Source organism: Otolemur garnettii, unplaced genomic scaffold (genome assembly GCF_000181295.1).
Source record: "Otolemur garnettii isolate 467f Iridium unplaced genomic scaffold, OtoGar3 scaffold00128, whole genome shotgun sequence".
NCBI classification, from domain to species: domain Eukaryota; kingdom Metazoa; phylum Chordata; class Mammalia; order Primates; family Galagidae; genus Otolemur; species Otolemur garnettii.
In genome coordinates, this window is record NW_003852523.1 from 3738703 (window position 1) to 3754053 (window position 15351).

A 15351-nucleotide genomic window follows, 5' to 3' on the forward strand; every position below is an offset into this window, starting at 1 on the left:
GAGGAAGGGAAGGCCAGCGCGCTCCTGCTCGGGCCCAGTCCTAGCCCTAACCCAAACCCACTCCCCACCTAGCTTTGGTCCTCTGACTTTTCTGGGTTCTGAAGGGCCACCGGGCACAGTATATTTGCATAGTTGTGGTTCTGAGGAGCCCACAGCCTGAAAAACGATGTGACTCTAAGCAGGGCCAGAGTTGGCGCTTTTATCTCAGTGCCCCCTCCCCTTCCCACCTGCCGGGTACGGGGGTGGGGGACACAGGGGCGGGGCCAGCGGTGAGGCTGGGGGAGAGCGCCTACGCGACGGTGGCCGGCCTCCCGGCACCCCTCCCTGTGGGCCCAGCAGGGTGGGTGCGTTCACGTGTCCTCTCTGCTTCTGGCTCTGTGTTTTCTGTGGCTTTTGTAACCCTGAGGTCATTATAGATCTTGCTAACTTATCCCCTGGACACGAGACCTGTGTTGTCCTAGTCCAGTGTTGTTTTCCAAAACTAGAAGAGGTAGCCAGTCATATTAAGTGAAGACTTGTATTCTACTCCAAGGTATCTTCCCCAAATCTTCAAAAAGTCCGGTTTTAACCCCATCTTTCTTCCACAAAGCATTTTACATACAACTAGTAGTCCCAGCACTGACCTCAGAGGTCCTTGGTTATAGTACCCGGTTGAGTCTGCTCCTTGCCCTGAGTCTGGACCCTTCTGGGGCTCTCTGGCTAGCCAGGAAAGTCCCTGCAGAGTGCCTTGCAGGTGACTTGAAGTCCCTTGAGTCAGTGCTTTCTGGTGGGTTATCCTCACTCAGACTCAAGCCCTGCCTTCTGTGGGCAACTCTGTCTAGGCTCAGAGGACACAGAGCATACCTCATGCCGTCCATTTGATGGCTCCTTTGCTTGCTGAGTGTGACATTCTGTACTTTGCAGAGGTTGGGATGTTCTATGGCGCTATGACTAGGTGAGAGGTTTTGTTGTCAAAGCAGACAGTGGTAAAAGCCCAGTGACACACGCACAGGGAAGTGCAGCACAAGTGCTGATAAGGTCCCGGTCATCGTCCTTCTCCCTCTACCCCCAAAGCCCCACAGCATGAAAGGATGGCCTTGTCCCTATGTGAAAACACCAAAACATGACCAATAACTACCTTAAATAAATATATTTTTAACTTCTCCACTGGAACACAGAAATGCTTTCAGGAAGTAAAACATGCAGAAAACACGGGGGCTTGTGGCAGCCACATGGCCTTGTCCTGCCTGCCCCACGGGCCAGCGTGGTGGGGAGGTACGGCGGCTCCAGCACTGGCTGAGCAGGAGATCTGCAGTGACCACTGGAAACTCAAAGCTAAGCAAGCAAGTAAAATCACACTCTGAAGAGAAAGGAGGGGCCACAAGAGGAAAGTTGCTGTTCTAGGAAAAGCCTGTCTTTTCACAGGACAATGACTCATCTACAAGGAGGAAGAGAGTTCTGTCGAAAAATACTTGAAATACTCTCTCAGTGGGAGGAAGCAGCTCTTCACCAGCCTGGCCGGGCCAGAGCTCTGGCTGTAGGGCCCCATCCTCTGCCTGTCCTGAACCAGCAGGGACAGCTCTTCCTGAGGGCCCAGAGCCGCGTGCTTGCTGTGGGAGAGAAGGCAGACTGTCACCAGCCTCAGCCCCCACAGTGGGCTAGGAGGGGGCAGGCTGGGGGCTCTCACAAGGGGGGGGTGAAGGCAGCTGAGGGACCAAGGTTGGCCCCCAGGAGCCCCAGTGGAGTCACAGGCAGGTCCCAGACAGCAGGTCATAATCCTGCCACAGCTGCCAGCTGAGGACGTGCTAGGAAAGGGACTGGGGAAGGGGTAGGAAGAGGCTTCTAGAAAATCAATTTCAGGCAGAACATGATTCAGCCACCTGGAAGTCAGGTGCTGCTGCGGGGTGGATGCAGAAGTGAGGGGATGGGCTGGCTGCTCAAGGCTCAGGGGACAGTGCCAGGAAGACTGCAGGGCACTGGGAGGGGGATTTCCCAAGAGGGGCCCTTGGTGAGGATGCAGGGAGGGCATGGGGGGCCAGTGTATGGTGGGTTCAAGGACCCGAAGAAGGTCAGTGCAGCCCACATGCACTGTGGGGTGTGAGCACATGCATGAGCGTGAAGCCAAGCTGGCATGAGTGTGAGTGGTCGCCAGAGCCTATGCAGCCCAGCCCATGCCCATGACTGGACGCTTAGGATGGCATTCCTGAGACGAGCCCCAAGAAGCGCTCATGCAGACTGCAGAGGGTCTGGGTGCAGGGGCACCACCCAGCTGCAGACACGCCCTGGGGCACAGGTGGGCTTGGCTCTGCTGACAACCTGAGTTTTCTCTGACCCCATTTCCCGGTGAGCCCTGGCTCTGGGTCCGTGTCCCTCCCAGCCTTGAGAGGCCCCTATCTGCCTGGAAAATACCTCCTCACAGCAGGGACATTGCTCCACACATGCACGGCGTCCTGGAGGGCTCTGCCACTGAGGTCCTGGATGGTCACAGGCTCTGTCTGAGGGGGAGGGACAACTGTGAACTGGGACCTGATGGCCACAGGCCTCAGCCACCGTCTGGCCCCACATGTGGCTGGCAGACCTTCCTGGCCCACCACATCAATTACACTCAATGGCATGGGTTACGTACATGTCACACCCTTTTTTCTTATAAATCAACTTAGAAGAGAAAAAGCTGATATGCTGTCTTAGACATTTTAACCAAGAGATTCTTTTTTTTGTTGTTGAGACAGTCTTGTTCTGTCACTCAGGCTAAAGTGCTATAGCATCAGCCTAGTTCACAGCAACCTCAAATCTCTGGGCTCAAGTGACCCTCTTGCCTCAGTCTCCTAAGGAACTGGGACTACAGATACCTGCCACAATGCCCCAGTAATGTTTCGATTTTTTGCAGAGATAGGGTCTTGCTTTGCTCAGGCTGGTGTCAAACTCCCGCGCTCAAGCAAGCCTCCCCACCTCAGCCTCCCAGAGTGCTGGGATCACGGGCTTGAGCCACCTGCCCGGCCTCACGAGTAGATTCTCTGTTCCATAGGTCAAGCGACCCAGAGATGTCCCAGACCTGCATTGGGGGTACTCTCAGGTAAGGGGGTGGCCAGACCCCCATATCCAGATATATCACTGGGGACTGCTGGAGAGGGTAAGGCAGGCCAGAGAGACCCACCTAATGGACTTCCAGTCCAGAGCCAGCAGACAGCGTGTACCCTTGTGACATTAGGTGTCTCCATCACTGGCAGGAATGAGACTCCATAGCAAGGCAAGTTTACAGAAAATACAAAAGTTTCTTTTTTCTGTCACTACTGATTTGGAACCAATTAATTTTGACCTACCACACTTACATGCAAAGCAATCAAAAGTCAATGTTTTTTCATCCTCTAAGTTTGTTGATACCTGGTCCCAGATTTAGGTCTTTTGTGGGACCCACGATTACTTATTAATAGGCTTGTTGGTAAATAATGCCACTCACAAACCTGACCCCACCTGCTGTTATGTGGTATTATGTCCATATTTTTAAAGTTCCCAGATTTCTTAGTGAAGAGAAATAACTACTGAAACAGAAGTAAGAGACTTGTTAGGCCACCTTGTCCAACTCCATGAAAAGAATTCTTAAATCTTTAAATAAATTACATCTAATTTATGTACATTTTGCTTAATGTAATTTAACAAAATGAACCCCGGAAAAGATAGCAAATCTTTTTTTTTGTTGGTTTTTTTTTCCTGCAGTTTTTGGGCGGGGCTGGGTTTGAACCCACCACTTCCGGCAAATGGGACCGGCGCCCTACCCTTTTGAGCCACGGGCACCACCCAATAGCAAATCTTAATAGGTCAGTTTCTGTAGAAGAGCTACTTTAATTTTAAAACAACAGCAACAAACAATCCAGACTGTTTCACAGAAGTCTGTCAATTTTTCAAACATTTTTAGGAAACAAATGTAACATTGACACCAAAACCTAACTAAGTTTGCACCATACAAGAAACTACATTCCAGCCCCTTCCGTCCTTTCCAGTGAATGTCCTAAATGAAATTCTGAACTCAATGCCACGTTGAAGAGATAATACACTCTGATTGACAGGCTTTTCCAGGAATGTGGGATGGTCTATTACTGGGAAGTCTAGTAGAAAATTATATTTTATTGGCCAGCCTGGTGCCTATAGTCCTAGTTCTCTGGGAGGCGGAGCAGGTGGATTGCTTGAGCTCAGGAGTTCAAGACCAGCCTGAGCAAGAATGAGACCCTGTCTCTACTAAAAATAGAAAAACTAGCTGGGTGTTGTGGCAGGTACCTGTAGCCCCAATTACTTGAGAGGCTGAGGCAAGAGGATCGCTTGAACCCGAGTTTGAGCTATGATACCACAGCACTCTATCCAGGGGGACAGAGTGAAACTCTCCCTCAAAAAAAAAAAAAAAGAAGAAGAAAAGAAAATTATATCTTACTGATAGATCTAAGGAGGAATTGTATCTCCGCAAATATCAAAAAGAATATTTGAAAAAATCCAACCATTCCTAACAAAAATGCTCCAGTGAATGGGAGTCAGCGGGAACTTCCTAACAGAAAAAACAAGAGCTGCTTCAGCCCCCAAGCCATCAGCTTCACAGGAGGTCAGGAACAGCTTGACATCACTGCCACTGCTGGGACCCAACTCTGTCTTAGAGGTGCCCACAACAGAGACAAGAGAATATTCTAGGCATATAGCCAGAATTAAAAAATGATCCAATCAAATACACAGCAAGTCTGGTTGGATCAGCTGGAACTCCTGCTGCCTGTGAGGTGAGGCAGCAGAGCAGCAGAGGCCAGGTCAGCTCAGAGGCACATGGAAACCTGGCACAATGGAGGACACTCAGAAAGCTGTGACTTTGTGGATGAATGCCACCAGAAGGGCAGGAGAGAGCTCACGCACAGCCCGCAGTGAGTGGCACTTATTGCAGCTGGTGCAGATGTGAACGGGACAGCCCTGGTGGAAACCACGGGGCAGTATTTGTGAAAACCCCACATACAGTGGGGTTGGACCCAGAAACCTCACTCCTGGAATTTGTCCTACGTGGGCCTTCCTTGTAGGTCTGTTTGTAAGAACAAAGGACAGGCGGCGGCCTGTGCTCTGTGCAGAGGGAGGAGGTTAGATGCATTTTCACATCCACACAGAAGGAGATTGCCCAAGAACAAAATAAAATAAAACACAAGGATGAAGAAAGGAGGAAGAAAGTACTTTGGTAATGGAAGGATTTCTAAGGCACTTTAAGAGAAAAACTCCAGGCGCCAACGGCTGAGTGCCAGAGATTGTGTGTATGTTCATGAATATCCAGCAGGCCCTCAGGCCACGAGGAGGACGGGAGACTTTGTCCTGTTCATTTTAAATCTTTTAAAAGAAAGTTTGAACTACATGAACATGGCAAAGATTTTTTGCAGGAGGGAGCTCTAGGCCCAGCCAGGGGCTGTACTATGACAAGGGGGCTGGCAGGGCCCCAATGTGCCTAGAACCCATGAGTTCATACTCTGGTGCCCTGAACCCTTCTCCTGCCCTCATCATGGCCCACATGGGAACTAGCAGAATCTTATCACAGCAAGCCCCATCTAGATACCCACACCCTCTCCATTTGCTGGGCTCACTTTCCAGACACTCAATGGAGCCCCCTCTCCCCACCTGCTGGAACCATGACCCCATCCGGCCCTCTGCAAAGGTGATGCCTGAGGGTCCTTGTCCTCTCTGTAGGTAGCAGGCCAAGCCCCACTCTGTCCATGGCCCCTCTCTGGGACCTGAGAGGGAGATGAATTTCCTCTGCCTGAGCCTCGTCCTGTGGCTGAGACTTTGCCACACCACAGGCAGGCCTGGAACCCAGCCCAAGTCAGCCCTGGGCACGATCTGTCACTGAGCCCAAAAGTGGCACTCTAAGATCAGGGCTGAGATTCAGGCCATGCCCCAGAGGGTATGTTCACATATGCAAGTGTGTGTGCTGTTCACATGTGTGCAGGCTGTGTAGTGAGTGAGACTGGGTGTGTATGAGTGGACATTGCATGTGCATGTGTGCAGATCAAGAAGGCAGGGGCAGGTGAATCCTGTGGCCGTGTTCTGAGAGCACTGGACGTGTGCAGCAAGTTCCTCCTCTGAGGCTGTCCTGGAAGGGGCCCTGTGTCCCAAGAGCCCATGATCTGTGCCTCAGTCGCATGCCGGATCCCATGGAACCAGGAGTCCCAGAGCCTGGGGTGTAAGCCAAGCCCTCCCCAAAAGCCCTGTGTACGGGTGGAGCCCCCCACGCACCTCCAGGAAGCGAGTGGCTGTGGCCTGGTCATCTGTGCCCAGCACTAGGTTGTCCACGAACATCCAGAAGAAGGGCCGTGGGCTGCCTGGTGGGGGCCGTGCGTACTGCAGGAGCCGGTGGAACTGGAACAGGTACCAGCCTGGGCAGGAGGGCGGGAGGGCTGGCCTGAGGGGCTCCCCAGGCCTGCGGTTCTGGTGTTTGGGTCTGTGGGTCCACCCGCCCTCCCCCTCATGGGCCACAGAGGGCCACAGGGGCGTGCCTGACCCTGCAGCCTCCTGCACAGACGATGGCAGAGCTACAGAGCACAGCTGTCTGCAGGGCCTACAGCACTGGGTGCCTGGCAGGGATGGGTGGGAGGGCTGGAGGGTGCAAGAAAGTCTGTGGGGTGATGGGCCATGCTGGGCTCCTGGTGTGCATTGTCCAAACTCACCCAAGTCACACACATCCCATGAGGACGCTTTACAGTGCTGGTGGGCCTCGATAAAGCTGTTTCTAAAAATTTGAACAATTATGGTTTCTGCTCTGCCTGAGGGGGCTCTGGTGGCGTGGTCAGGGAGAGAAGAGGGACCCTGGATGACTGAATCCTGGAGAAGCCCATTTCACCCAGCATCTCACCAGGCGGATGGTAGCAGGTGTGGCCCAGGGGCGGTGTTGAGCCGTACACGAGGTCAAAGGGGCCCCACTCCTCCACCTGTGGGACAGGCAGGGAGCAGGTTTGTGTCTTAGCAGGAGGGATGTGGCCAAGAAGAGGTCGGGAGACCAGGGCTAGCTCACCACAGACACAGATGGGGCAGACCAGTGGGGCACCAGGCCAGGGCCATCCTCACCAACCCCTCAGGGGACACAGGCGGAACCCACAGGTGGTCCCTGAAAAGCACCTCCACTCCAGCCACTGCCCTAAGAGACCCAGTCCTGGAGGGAGTAAGTGATTTTGTGTGTTGTCAGGGAACATACAGTGTGGCTGTGGGGGCTGGCAGCTGGGACCTAACACAATGAGGTGCCACATACGCCCCTCATAGCAGCCAAGTGCTTCCTTCCATCAGTGGCCCACCTGGAGGAAGACAAAACCCAGCTGCCCCAGATCCTGCCTGAACAAAGGCCAGGCAAGGGTGCTCTTCACCCACAAGTGATCCAAGGCCCCCACTCTAAGGTGACATGAGGGACACTGACTTTGTTAACAGTGATGCCTCAACCCCTGTGCCATTCTCCTAATAACAATTAACAAGGTAACTCAAATATCAGACCCCCATTTGCTGACAGCACCCAGTCCAGGGAGGCCCCTGTTCCTTACACCACCCTCAAATCGCTTAGTAATAGCTGGACTCTACACCAGGACCCCAGACCCCCTGAGGCTCTCCCACCACGCAGCTGGTGGCAAACCTGACTTCTGGGGGCCCTCCCGGGACCCACAGGTGCACCTGGCCTCTGGCATTGGCTTTGTCAGGAGGAAGTGGAGGTGAGGGCAGAGGTGAGAGCCGGCCAGGTCTGCACCTGCACCAGGAGGCTGCCAGTACTTATCTCATGGCCTGAAGTAGCTGGCAGGAGAGGAGGAGGAGGAGCCAGAACTGAAACGGGTTGTAACCCTGAGGAAGGGAGTGTGTTCCATTCCTAGAACTGTGGCATTTCCTCGAAGGGCCTGTAGGATGTTTTCAAGCCTCTCCCCACTACTCAGTTTGTGGGGCAGCATCTTTATTTGAGAGGGAGAAGGGGGGGCAATCCCCTGCTGGGCAGCGTCCCATCACAGGGGCAGAAACCGGCCACTTGTGACAGGGCATTTGGCTGACCACCCTGCTCTGGGTCTGGGCAGTGCAGGGACCACAAATGTGCACTCAGACATCCTGCTGTGGGGGCTCAACAGCGTGGGTGAGGTGCCAACTCCTGCCAGGCCCAGGGCCCCCATGCCCCTCCCTGCACACCTGAGACGCCTTGCCCCTCCTGTATGGCATCTCTCTCCACCCCCTAGAGCCCCTGGACGCCCGCTCTCCTAGGTCTGAAGTCTGAAGGGTGGCCATACTCACATCCCTCCTCACAACGTTCGTGACGTCATCCAGGTGCTTCAGCCTGCCTGGGCCACAGCTGGTCCCCAAGAATCCCAAACTGGTTAGCTCTGGACAGGGGATGAGAGGCCCAGAGGGCTGATGGGGACTTGGCTCCTCCAGGGAAGAGGAAAGTCCGTGAAGGATCAGGAAACTGTCCTGGCGTAGCTAATGAGCAAAGCTTCTTTTTAATGCCATGGCAGGGGTCTAAGGATGGAGATTTCTGTGTTATAAGCTAACCAAATAAACTTCACTGAGTCTTGTTTTAAGGAAGTCAAGCAGTTTGCTGTGAAACCAGGCATTTCTGGGCTGTGAGGTCCCCTGCTGGTTAGGAAACCCACAGGGCAGCAGAGCCCAGCTGGGCAGCGAGACCTTGGCCAGGCCATGTGCATTGTGTGTCTCAGGGTCCTGGTGGTGGCAGAGCTCCCACAGCAGGCAATTCTGAGGACACTATGGAGCACTCAGCAGGGTGCTCCAGAGGGGACTGATCCTGCTGCCACTTGGGCAGACTGGGGAGTGTCCTCGTGGAATTGTCTGTGTCTGCCAGGCCCAGAAGATGGGATGGGATTTCCAAAGGCACCAGGAAGTGGGGCCTGGGTCCGGGGCAGGACACCAGTTGGAGGGGTGGCTTAGTGTCTGGAAGTTCGGGTAGAGGAGGGTGCAGGGAGCTCTGGGAGCAGTGGGTGGCCCTGTGAGGTAGTCAGGTGTGTGGAGGTGTCATCCTGTAGATGAGTCTTTGTCCTGTCACTACACTTACCTCTCTTGATGTCCCCAAAGAGAGACAGCACTCGCACTGGCTCTCTTTTCCACACAGGCACAGTCTTATACATCTCAAGGGGACTCTCCTGTTTATTTACAAAAGAGAGGAGGTCATGTTGGCTATTTGGTTTACGGCGCCCTTGAGCAATGACTGAAATTCTTCCTGATACAGTGGTCATCCTGTCCTAATCCTGAGTGAATACACCTGAGACTCCCCAGAGACACCTGCTGAGCCCTGGGTCCTGTCCTGACTAGTGCTGAGCCCCATGAAGGCTGACTCCTTGCCATCTCCAGCAAAGGGACAGCAAGTGTGTGGAGAGTTTCCTAATTTTAAGAGGGTGACATCACCCCAATAGGAAACATTCTGTAATTTCCCAGCATCCAAGTTGTCCACCCAGGAGAATCTGACCACATATAGCACATCTTCCCACTTCCTATGTCCACCTCCTCACTAGCAACCCTGTCACCCTTTGTGGGCTGGGAACATCTGAAAGCTGCCCAGGATCCCTGGGAAGGACCCTGCTGCCCACTCTCTGCTGCCAGTGACCTGCTGTGCCAAGAGCTGGCCCCTGAGCCCAGCCACAGAGGAGACTCACTGAGGACAAGGGACACAGGAATATCTTAGGGCACAGCCAGTGATGTTGGCCAGGGGACAGCACCTGGCTCTCCCAGGCCAGAAGACCGGGTCAGTTCATTTGTAAAGTTGGCACCCCAGCGTCCCCTACCCCCATCGGTGGTAGCACTTGGGGGTGCCTGGCTAGAGGCAAATACAGGACGGGCTATCAGCACAAGGCCTGAGTAGGGGGCAGCTGGCTGAGTTCTGGGCTCTGCGAAGACTCCAGGCACACTTGGAAGAGAGGGGCGGGAGCCTAGTGAAGCTGTGCCTGCGGCCTTGGAGTGCTGGGGCACGTGCCTGACTGGGCCCTGGTCTGTGCAAGGGCAGCCTGGTGGCTGGAGGAGGACAGACCTCAGACTTGGCCTCGAGTGCCGAGGCAGGAGCCTCTGGAGCTAGACTCACAGCCAGGCCCTTCCCTCCAGCTCTGTGTCTGGAGATGCATTTAGCAGCATCTCTGAATGTCACCTCAGTTTCTTTTGGAGGGAACTTCCTCCTGCAGGCTTCGACCCTTGGGTCTGTATTAAGCTGGGAGAGAAGCTTTCTGCCTTGAAGGGGACTTGAAAGAGGGCTCCATAAGAAACGTACTCGCCTTACTTTCCAAAAACTATGTTGAGGACTCCTGCGACAGTTGTCACACTAAACTGGTGTCAAGGAGACTTTGTGGGACGTCTCTTGGCCATGGGCCTGCACACACACATGTCACTGTGGAGTGGCAGAGTCTGTGGAACCCTGGGCTGGCTCTGGGAAAGGCAAGGCCCTCAGGGCGGCAGAGGCCTTCCAGGTCACACACCCTCTGCTAACAAGACCGACCAGGTGGGCAGATGCCTCCCTAGAGTGCCAGCCCCACGGCCACAGACCTGAGGAGGATGCGACTTTCAGAACTCCAGGTTCTTTCCCTATAAGCGCTGCCGCCGTCTGCCCCTTTTCTGCTTCAATCAGGTTGAATGTTGCTGGGCAAGAAGAGATAACTTTGCCCAGCTGTGAAGAATGCAGGCTCCACCGGGTCCCAGGCTCTGTGTGGCCATCTCCCCAAGGGCCCGGCTGTGAAGAGTGCCGGCCTGCAGGCTCCATCAGGTCCCGGGCTCTGTGTGGCCATCTCCCCAAGGGCCCAGCTGTGAAGATTGCCGGCCTGCAGGCTCCACCAGGTCCCGGGCTCTGTGTGGCCATCTCCCCAAGGGCCCGGCCGTGAAGAGTGCCGGCCTACAGGCTGCACCAGGTCCCAGGCTCTGTGTGGCCATCTCCCCAAGGGCCCGGCCGTGAAGAGTGCCGGCCTGCAGGCTCCACCAGGTCCTGGGCTCTGTGTGGCCATCTCCCCAAGGGCTCACCCCCTGCCATAGCAGTTCCCAGGAGCCGCCAAAACAAATTAAAATTAACTTGGTGGGGTGGGGGGTGCTTAAAACAGCAGCAAATGATTCACTCCTGTCTCAGCAAGCCGGAGGTCTGAAACCAGCTGCCACGGGGGGACTCCCTCTGAGGGGTCCTCTGCCCCTCTCCCAGCTCTGGCGCTGATGGCAACCACTGCTCTATAGGTAAAAGGCCTGTAAATAAGCCTTTAAACAAGTCCGTTTTGTGAGAGCAAGTTTGAAGTCCTTTGTGAGCTGGAATGCTGGGAAATCTGGGTAGAGCTCTCTATGTGGCTTAGGAAATAATCATGTAGAAACGATTTATGGACACCCGACCATCGTGTAACACTGCTCCCATCTCTGGATCTGTCGTCACATGGCCATCTGCCCTGTGTGTCTTGATGTCCCAAACCTTACATGAGGACACCAGGCACTGCTCTTAGCCCCTCCCCCTCCCCACCCACCCAATCCAGAGTGGTCTCACCTCTACACCCTTAACTAAACTTCATCTGCAAAGACCCTATTTCCCCCACAGCTACTGGGTGTAGGACGCCAGCATATCCTTGGGGGAACAAAATTCAACCTGCTACACCTTTGAGGACTGGTGGTTCCTGCCTGGCTGCCTAGAGAGAGACCTGTCATCTGGCCAGCATCAGCTCAAGCATTTGGTTCCAAACGCCAGACTTGGGAGGCATGTTGAAGCCTGGCCAGCCAGCCTCTCCCACCTGCTGCAAGCTGGTGTAACTCCATCCTGTCAGAGCGAGTGAGCACTTTGCAGCTGGCCACGGGACGGAGCATCCTGGTGCCCAGGGCTGGCTGCAGCCAGGTCCTGCCCCTGCGCGGTACTCACAGACTCACGGTCACAGAAGGCCTTCAGCCTGGCCCGCCACTTGCGCCGGCGCCGCAGCAGCCCACTGCGGGAGAAGGGCAGGCACAGGAAGCACACCCAGTTGCTCATGGCTTGAACCTTCTCCGAAGTCCCCGGGCTCACCAGGGTGTCCACACACTCGAAACAGTAGCACCTAGAGTCAAACAGAAAACCACGGTGACTGAAGTGACAGTCCTGCAGCCCTGGGGACTGCCGAGCTGAGGCAGGCCTGCACTTGGCTTCAGAGTGAACCACAGAAGTCATGCCAGGCTCCTTCGAGAGACAAAGGGGCCTGCCCATCTCTGCACTACATGGCAGAAGGCAAGGCCAGACCTGGACAAGGGGGACAGGTTCTTCTTGGTAACTCCGAGGATAGGAGCCAAGCCAGAAGACAGAAACAAGTGTTTATGGGCAACAATAGATTTCAAAGAAGCCGTTAAGCCCCCCAGATTCTAGACTCTGCAGGAACAGGTTAAGGATGCCAGCAAGTCCGGATGCAGACAGCTGGGGGCGAGAATTTGAGGTGGGGAGAGCTGTGGACACAAGGAGTAAGGACAGAGGGACAAGCACACCCTGCAAGGTCCCTTGGTGGGGACTGCAGTCCTGCAGCATGGGGTTTCCATCACTCCACTACATAAAGACTGTGTACAGCAGTCTCAGCAATACTAATGCTGAAAATAGAGATCACAAAGGCAGATCCTGACAGCCCACCCCCATGTGTCCAGCTCTGAGCCAAAGGAAGTATTGGAGGGAAAGTGAAAGCCTTGGAGGAGAACCCCCACTCTGAACAGCTGAAGGATGGGTGTTCCCTCTGCTCCTTCGCCCTCAGCCAGTCCCCCCCTGGGGACCCCTGGCCTCACCGGGTGCAATCGGGGTTTTCGCAGATGAGCAGCGTCTCTCCGGAGCAGCAGATGGAGCAGTAGGACAGGTACCCGTCATCATCGTACAGGAAGAGGGCGCCCAGAAACTTGTCCTTGGCAAGGTGCAAAGGAGGCTGGTTTGTGTCCTCCCCTCTCCATGGCTGTGAGGAGGCCTCACCTGGCTCCCTGGCTTACCTTACACGAGGTACACATTCCTCCCTCAAACAGAGGGTGCTGGGTGTGAACCTGGAAGCTTCCACAGCACAGGCAGATGTCTAAAGTGAACATCCAAAGTGCAGTGTGTTTGAGCGGCTGTCAAATAGCAAAAGACTCAGAACACACTTAACAAAAACGGAGGGCAAGGCCTGAACACTGGAAACTGCAATTTGTGGTTGAAGGAAATTAAAGAAGATCTAATGAAATGGAAAGATGCTCCGTGTTCATGGATCAGAAGACTTAATATTGTTAAAATAGCAAGATTCCCTAGGCAGATCCAGAGACCCCTGTCAAAATTCCAGCTGGATTTTTTTTTTTTTTGCAAGAGTGAACAAGCTGATCCTAAAATTCACATGGAAATGCAAGGGATCCTGAATAGGCAAATCCACCCAGAAATAAAGTAGATTGGTGGGTCCCTAGATGTGAAAGAGGAGGGACAAGGAGGGAGGGATTCAGTGGCTGTTAATGGATACGTGTCTTATTTTTGGTGTGATGAAAATGTTCAAAATGAAGGTGACAACAGGCAAACCATTCATAAACACACTAGTCAACATTGAGCTGCAGACTTTAAATTAAGCTGCAGGGGCTTTGGGGTGGGGTATGGGTGGGCACCAGCAGCGTCCACTGCTTTCTCCTAGGACAACTGGGAGACGCTGAGAGGCAGCTGATATTCCCTTTTCCTAGTGGTGGGCAAGTGTTCAGACTCTTACCTTCTATGTTTCTCTGGTTAACTTTGACTTCATATGCAATCAGATCTGGAAAAGAAGGTGAGATGTAGCCCCTTCCTCCCACCTCCTGTCTCCTAATTTAAATATGGCCAAGAGGCTCAGTGCCCATAGCTGATTGGTTAGGGCGCCAGCCACATACACCAAGGCTGTCGAGTTTGAACCCGGCCTGGGCCTGCTAAACAACAATGACAACAACAACAAAATAGCCGGGAGGGTGTTGTGTTAGGCACCTGTAGTCCCAGCTACTTGGGAGGCTGAGGCAAGAGAATTGCTTAAGCCCGAGAGTGTCGGATTGCTGTGAGCTGTGATGCTATGGCATTCTACCCAGAGTGACATAGATAAATATAAATAAACAAATAAATTAATTAATAAAGCCAAGAAGTGAGCATCACAAATTCACCTTTGAAGTCTCAGGGGACTGCGGGTTCTCACCATCCCTGCCCCTCCCTCCCCCAGCCTTATCCTGGTGGGTTAAAAACATCAGAGCCTGGGAGGAGGCTCTGGGCAGGGACTTCTTGCTCCCACCTGGGCTGTGTGAATGATGCTTGAATCTTCCAGAAGCCCAGAACTCTTGACATTGCCTAAGTGTGGAGTCAGCATTTCATGCAGCCAGTCCAGTTAAGTAGACGAGACTCACCTCTGCCCAGCTTGGGTGAAGGGGGAGCCGACAGCTCACTGGAGCCTACCAGGATCACGTCCATGCCGGCCTCAGCTTCCAGGCTTAGGACTAGGGTAGCCAACAGGCCATGGAACCAGTGCAGGGACAGAGGACAAGGGACGTACACACACAGAAGCAAAAGAGCAGCCCTGGGCCTTTGCTTGACGGTCAGACTCTGCCAAGCTCAGGCCTCAAGACCCCCACAGTGACACTGCCACAGTGACACCCACCCATCCCAGCCCAAAAAGGAGTGGCAGGGAGAGCAGTGGCAGTCAGTGCCCACCCTGAGAGGGGCTGGGGGTCCCCTGGGGTGTGCCCTGGCCACAAGCCCGGCTACACAAGAGAGGGTGCAGGCCTCACAGGGGAGGAGGCCGACTCCACCAAAGCCTCTACCCACTTCTCTGGCCTGGCCCACTGGTCATAGTGTCTACCCTGAGAGGTAGGACTAGGGGTAGGGGAAGAGCCTCACGGGTTTCGCTGGGTGACTGCCACTGGTCCTCCTGCAGCTGGCCCGCTGGGTGCCGGACAGGGCTGAGGTCTGACTCGTCCAGGGTCTCCAGGCTCAGGGTATGGGGGAAGGAGAGGGCCATGGAACCTGGGACTTGTGAGGAAAGGGATGTGGAAGGACCCAGGTCTACAAGGGAGGTGGGGGTCTGGGGGCCCTAGGGCTAGGCGGAGTCTGAGTGGAAATGGGGGCGGAAGGGGCGGAGCAGGGGGCACCCTCAGGGCTCCAGAAAAGTGGAGGGGTGAGTGGCGCCTGCAAGCACTGAGGCCCAGTGGGTGCTAAGCAGGAACTAGTGAGCCCTCAAGCGGGGGGTGTCCAGGGGATGGGACCCCCATGTGGAGTGAGGGACGGGGAGTGGGGTGGGGCACTCAGGGGCGGAGCTTGGGGAGTGCAGTGGGATTGGGGATTCAGGGCGAGTGGGGGGAGGTGAGAATGTGGGGGGGCTCTTGGGGTGGGTAGAGGTGGGAGGAGCAGGGCAGTCAGGGGTGGGGCTTGGGCAGCTCAGTGCCTCCCAGATGGAGAAGATCCCTCTTGAAACT

General features: G+C 54.6%; 1 protein-coding gene across 1 annotated transcript; it reads right to left on the minus strand.

The window, feature by feature from the left end:
- Positions 1–1417: 1417 nt before the first annotated feature.
- On the minus strand, positions 1418–14897 carry DNMT3L (DNA methyltransferase 3 like). Its single transcript, XM_003798129.1, has 12 exons — positions 14777–14897; positions 14287–14376; positions 13632–13676; positions 12901–12980; positions 12706–12818; positions 11828–11999; positions 9017–9104; positions 8242–8330; positions 6839–6914; positions 6223–6362; positions 2389–2474; positions 1418–1589 (listed from the first exon to the last, which is right to left on the minus strand). The coding sequence occupies exons 1-12, from the start codon at positions 14895–14897 to the stop codon at positions 1418–1420; spliced, it is 1272 nt and encodes a 423-aa protein (XP_003798177.1).
- Positions 14898–15351: the final 454 nt, after the last annotated feature.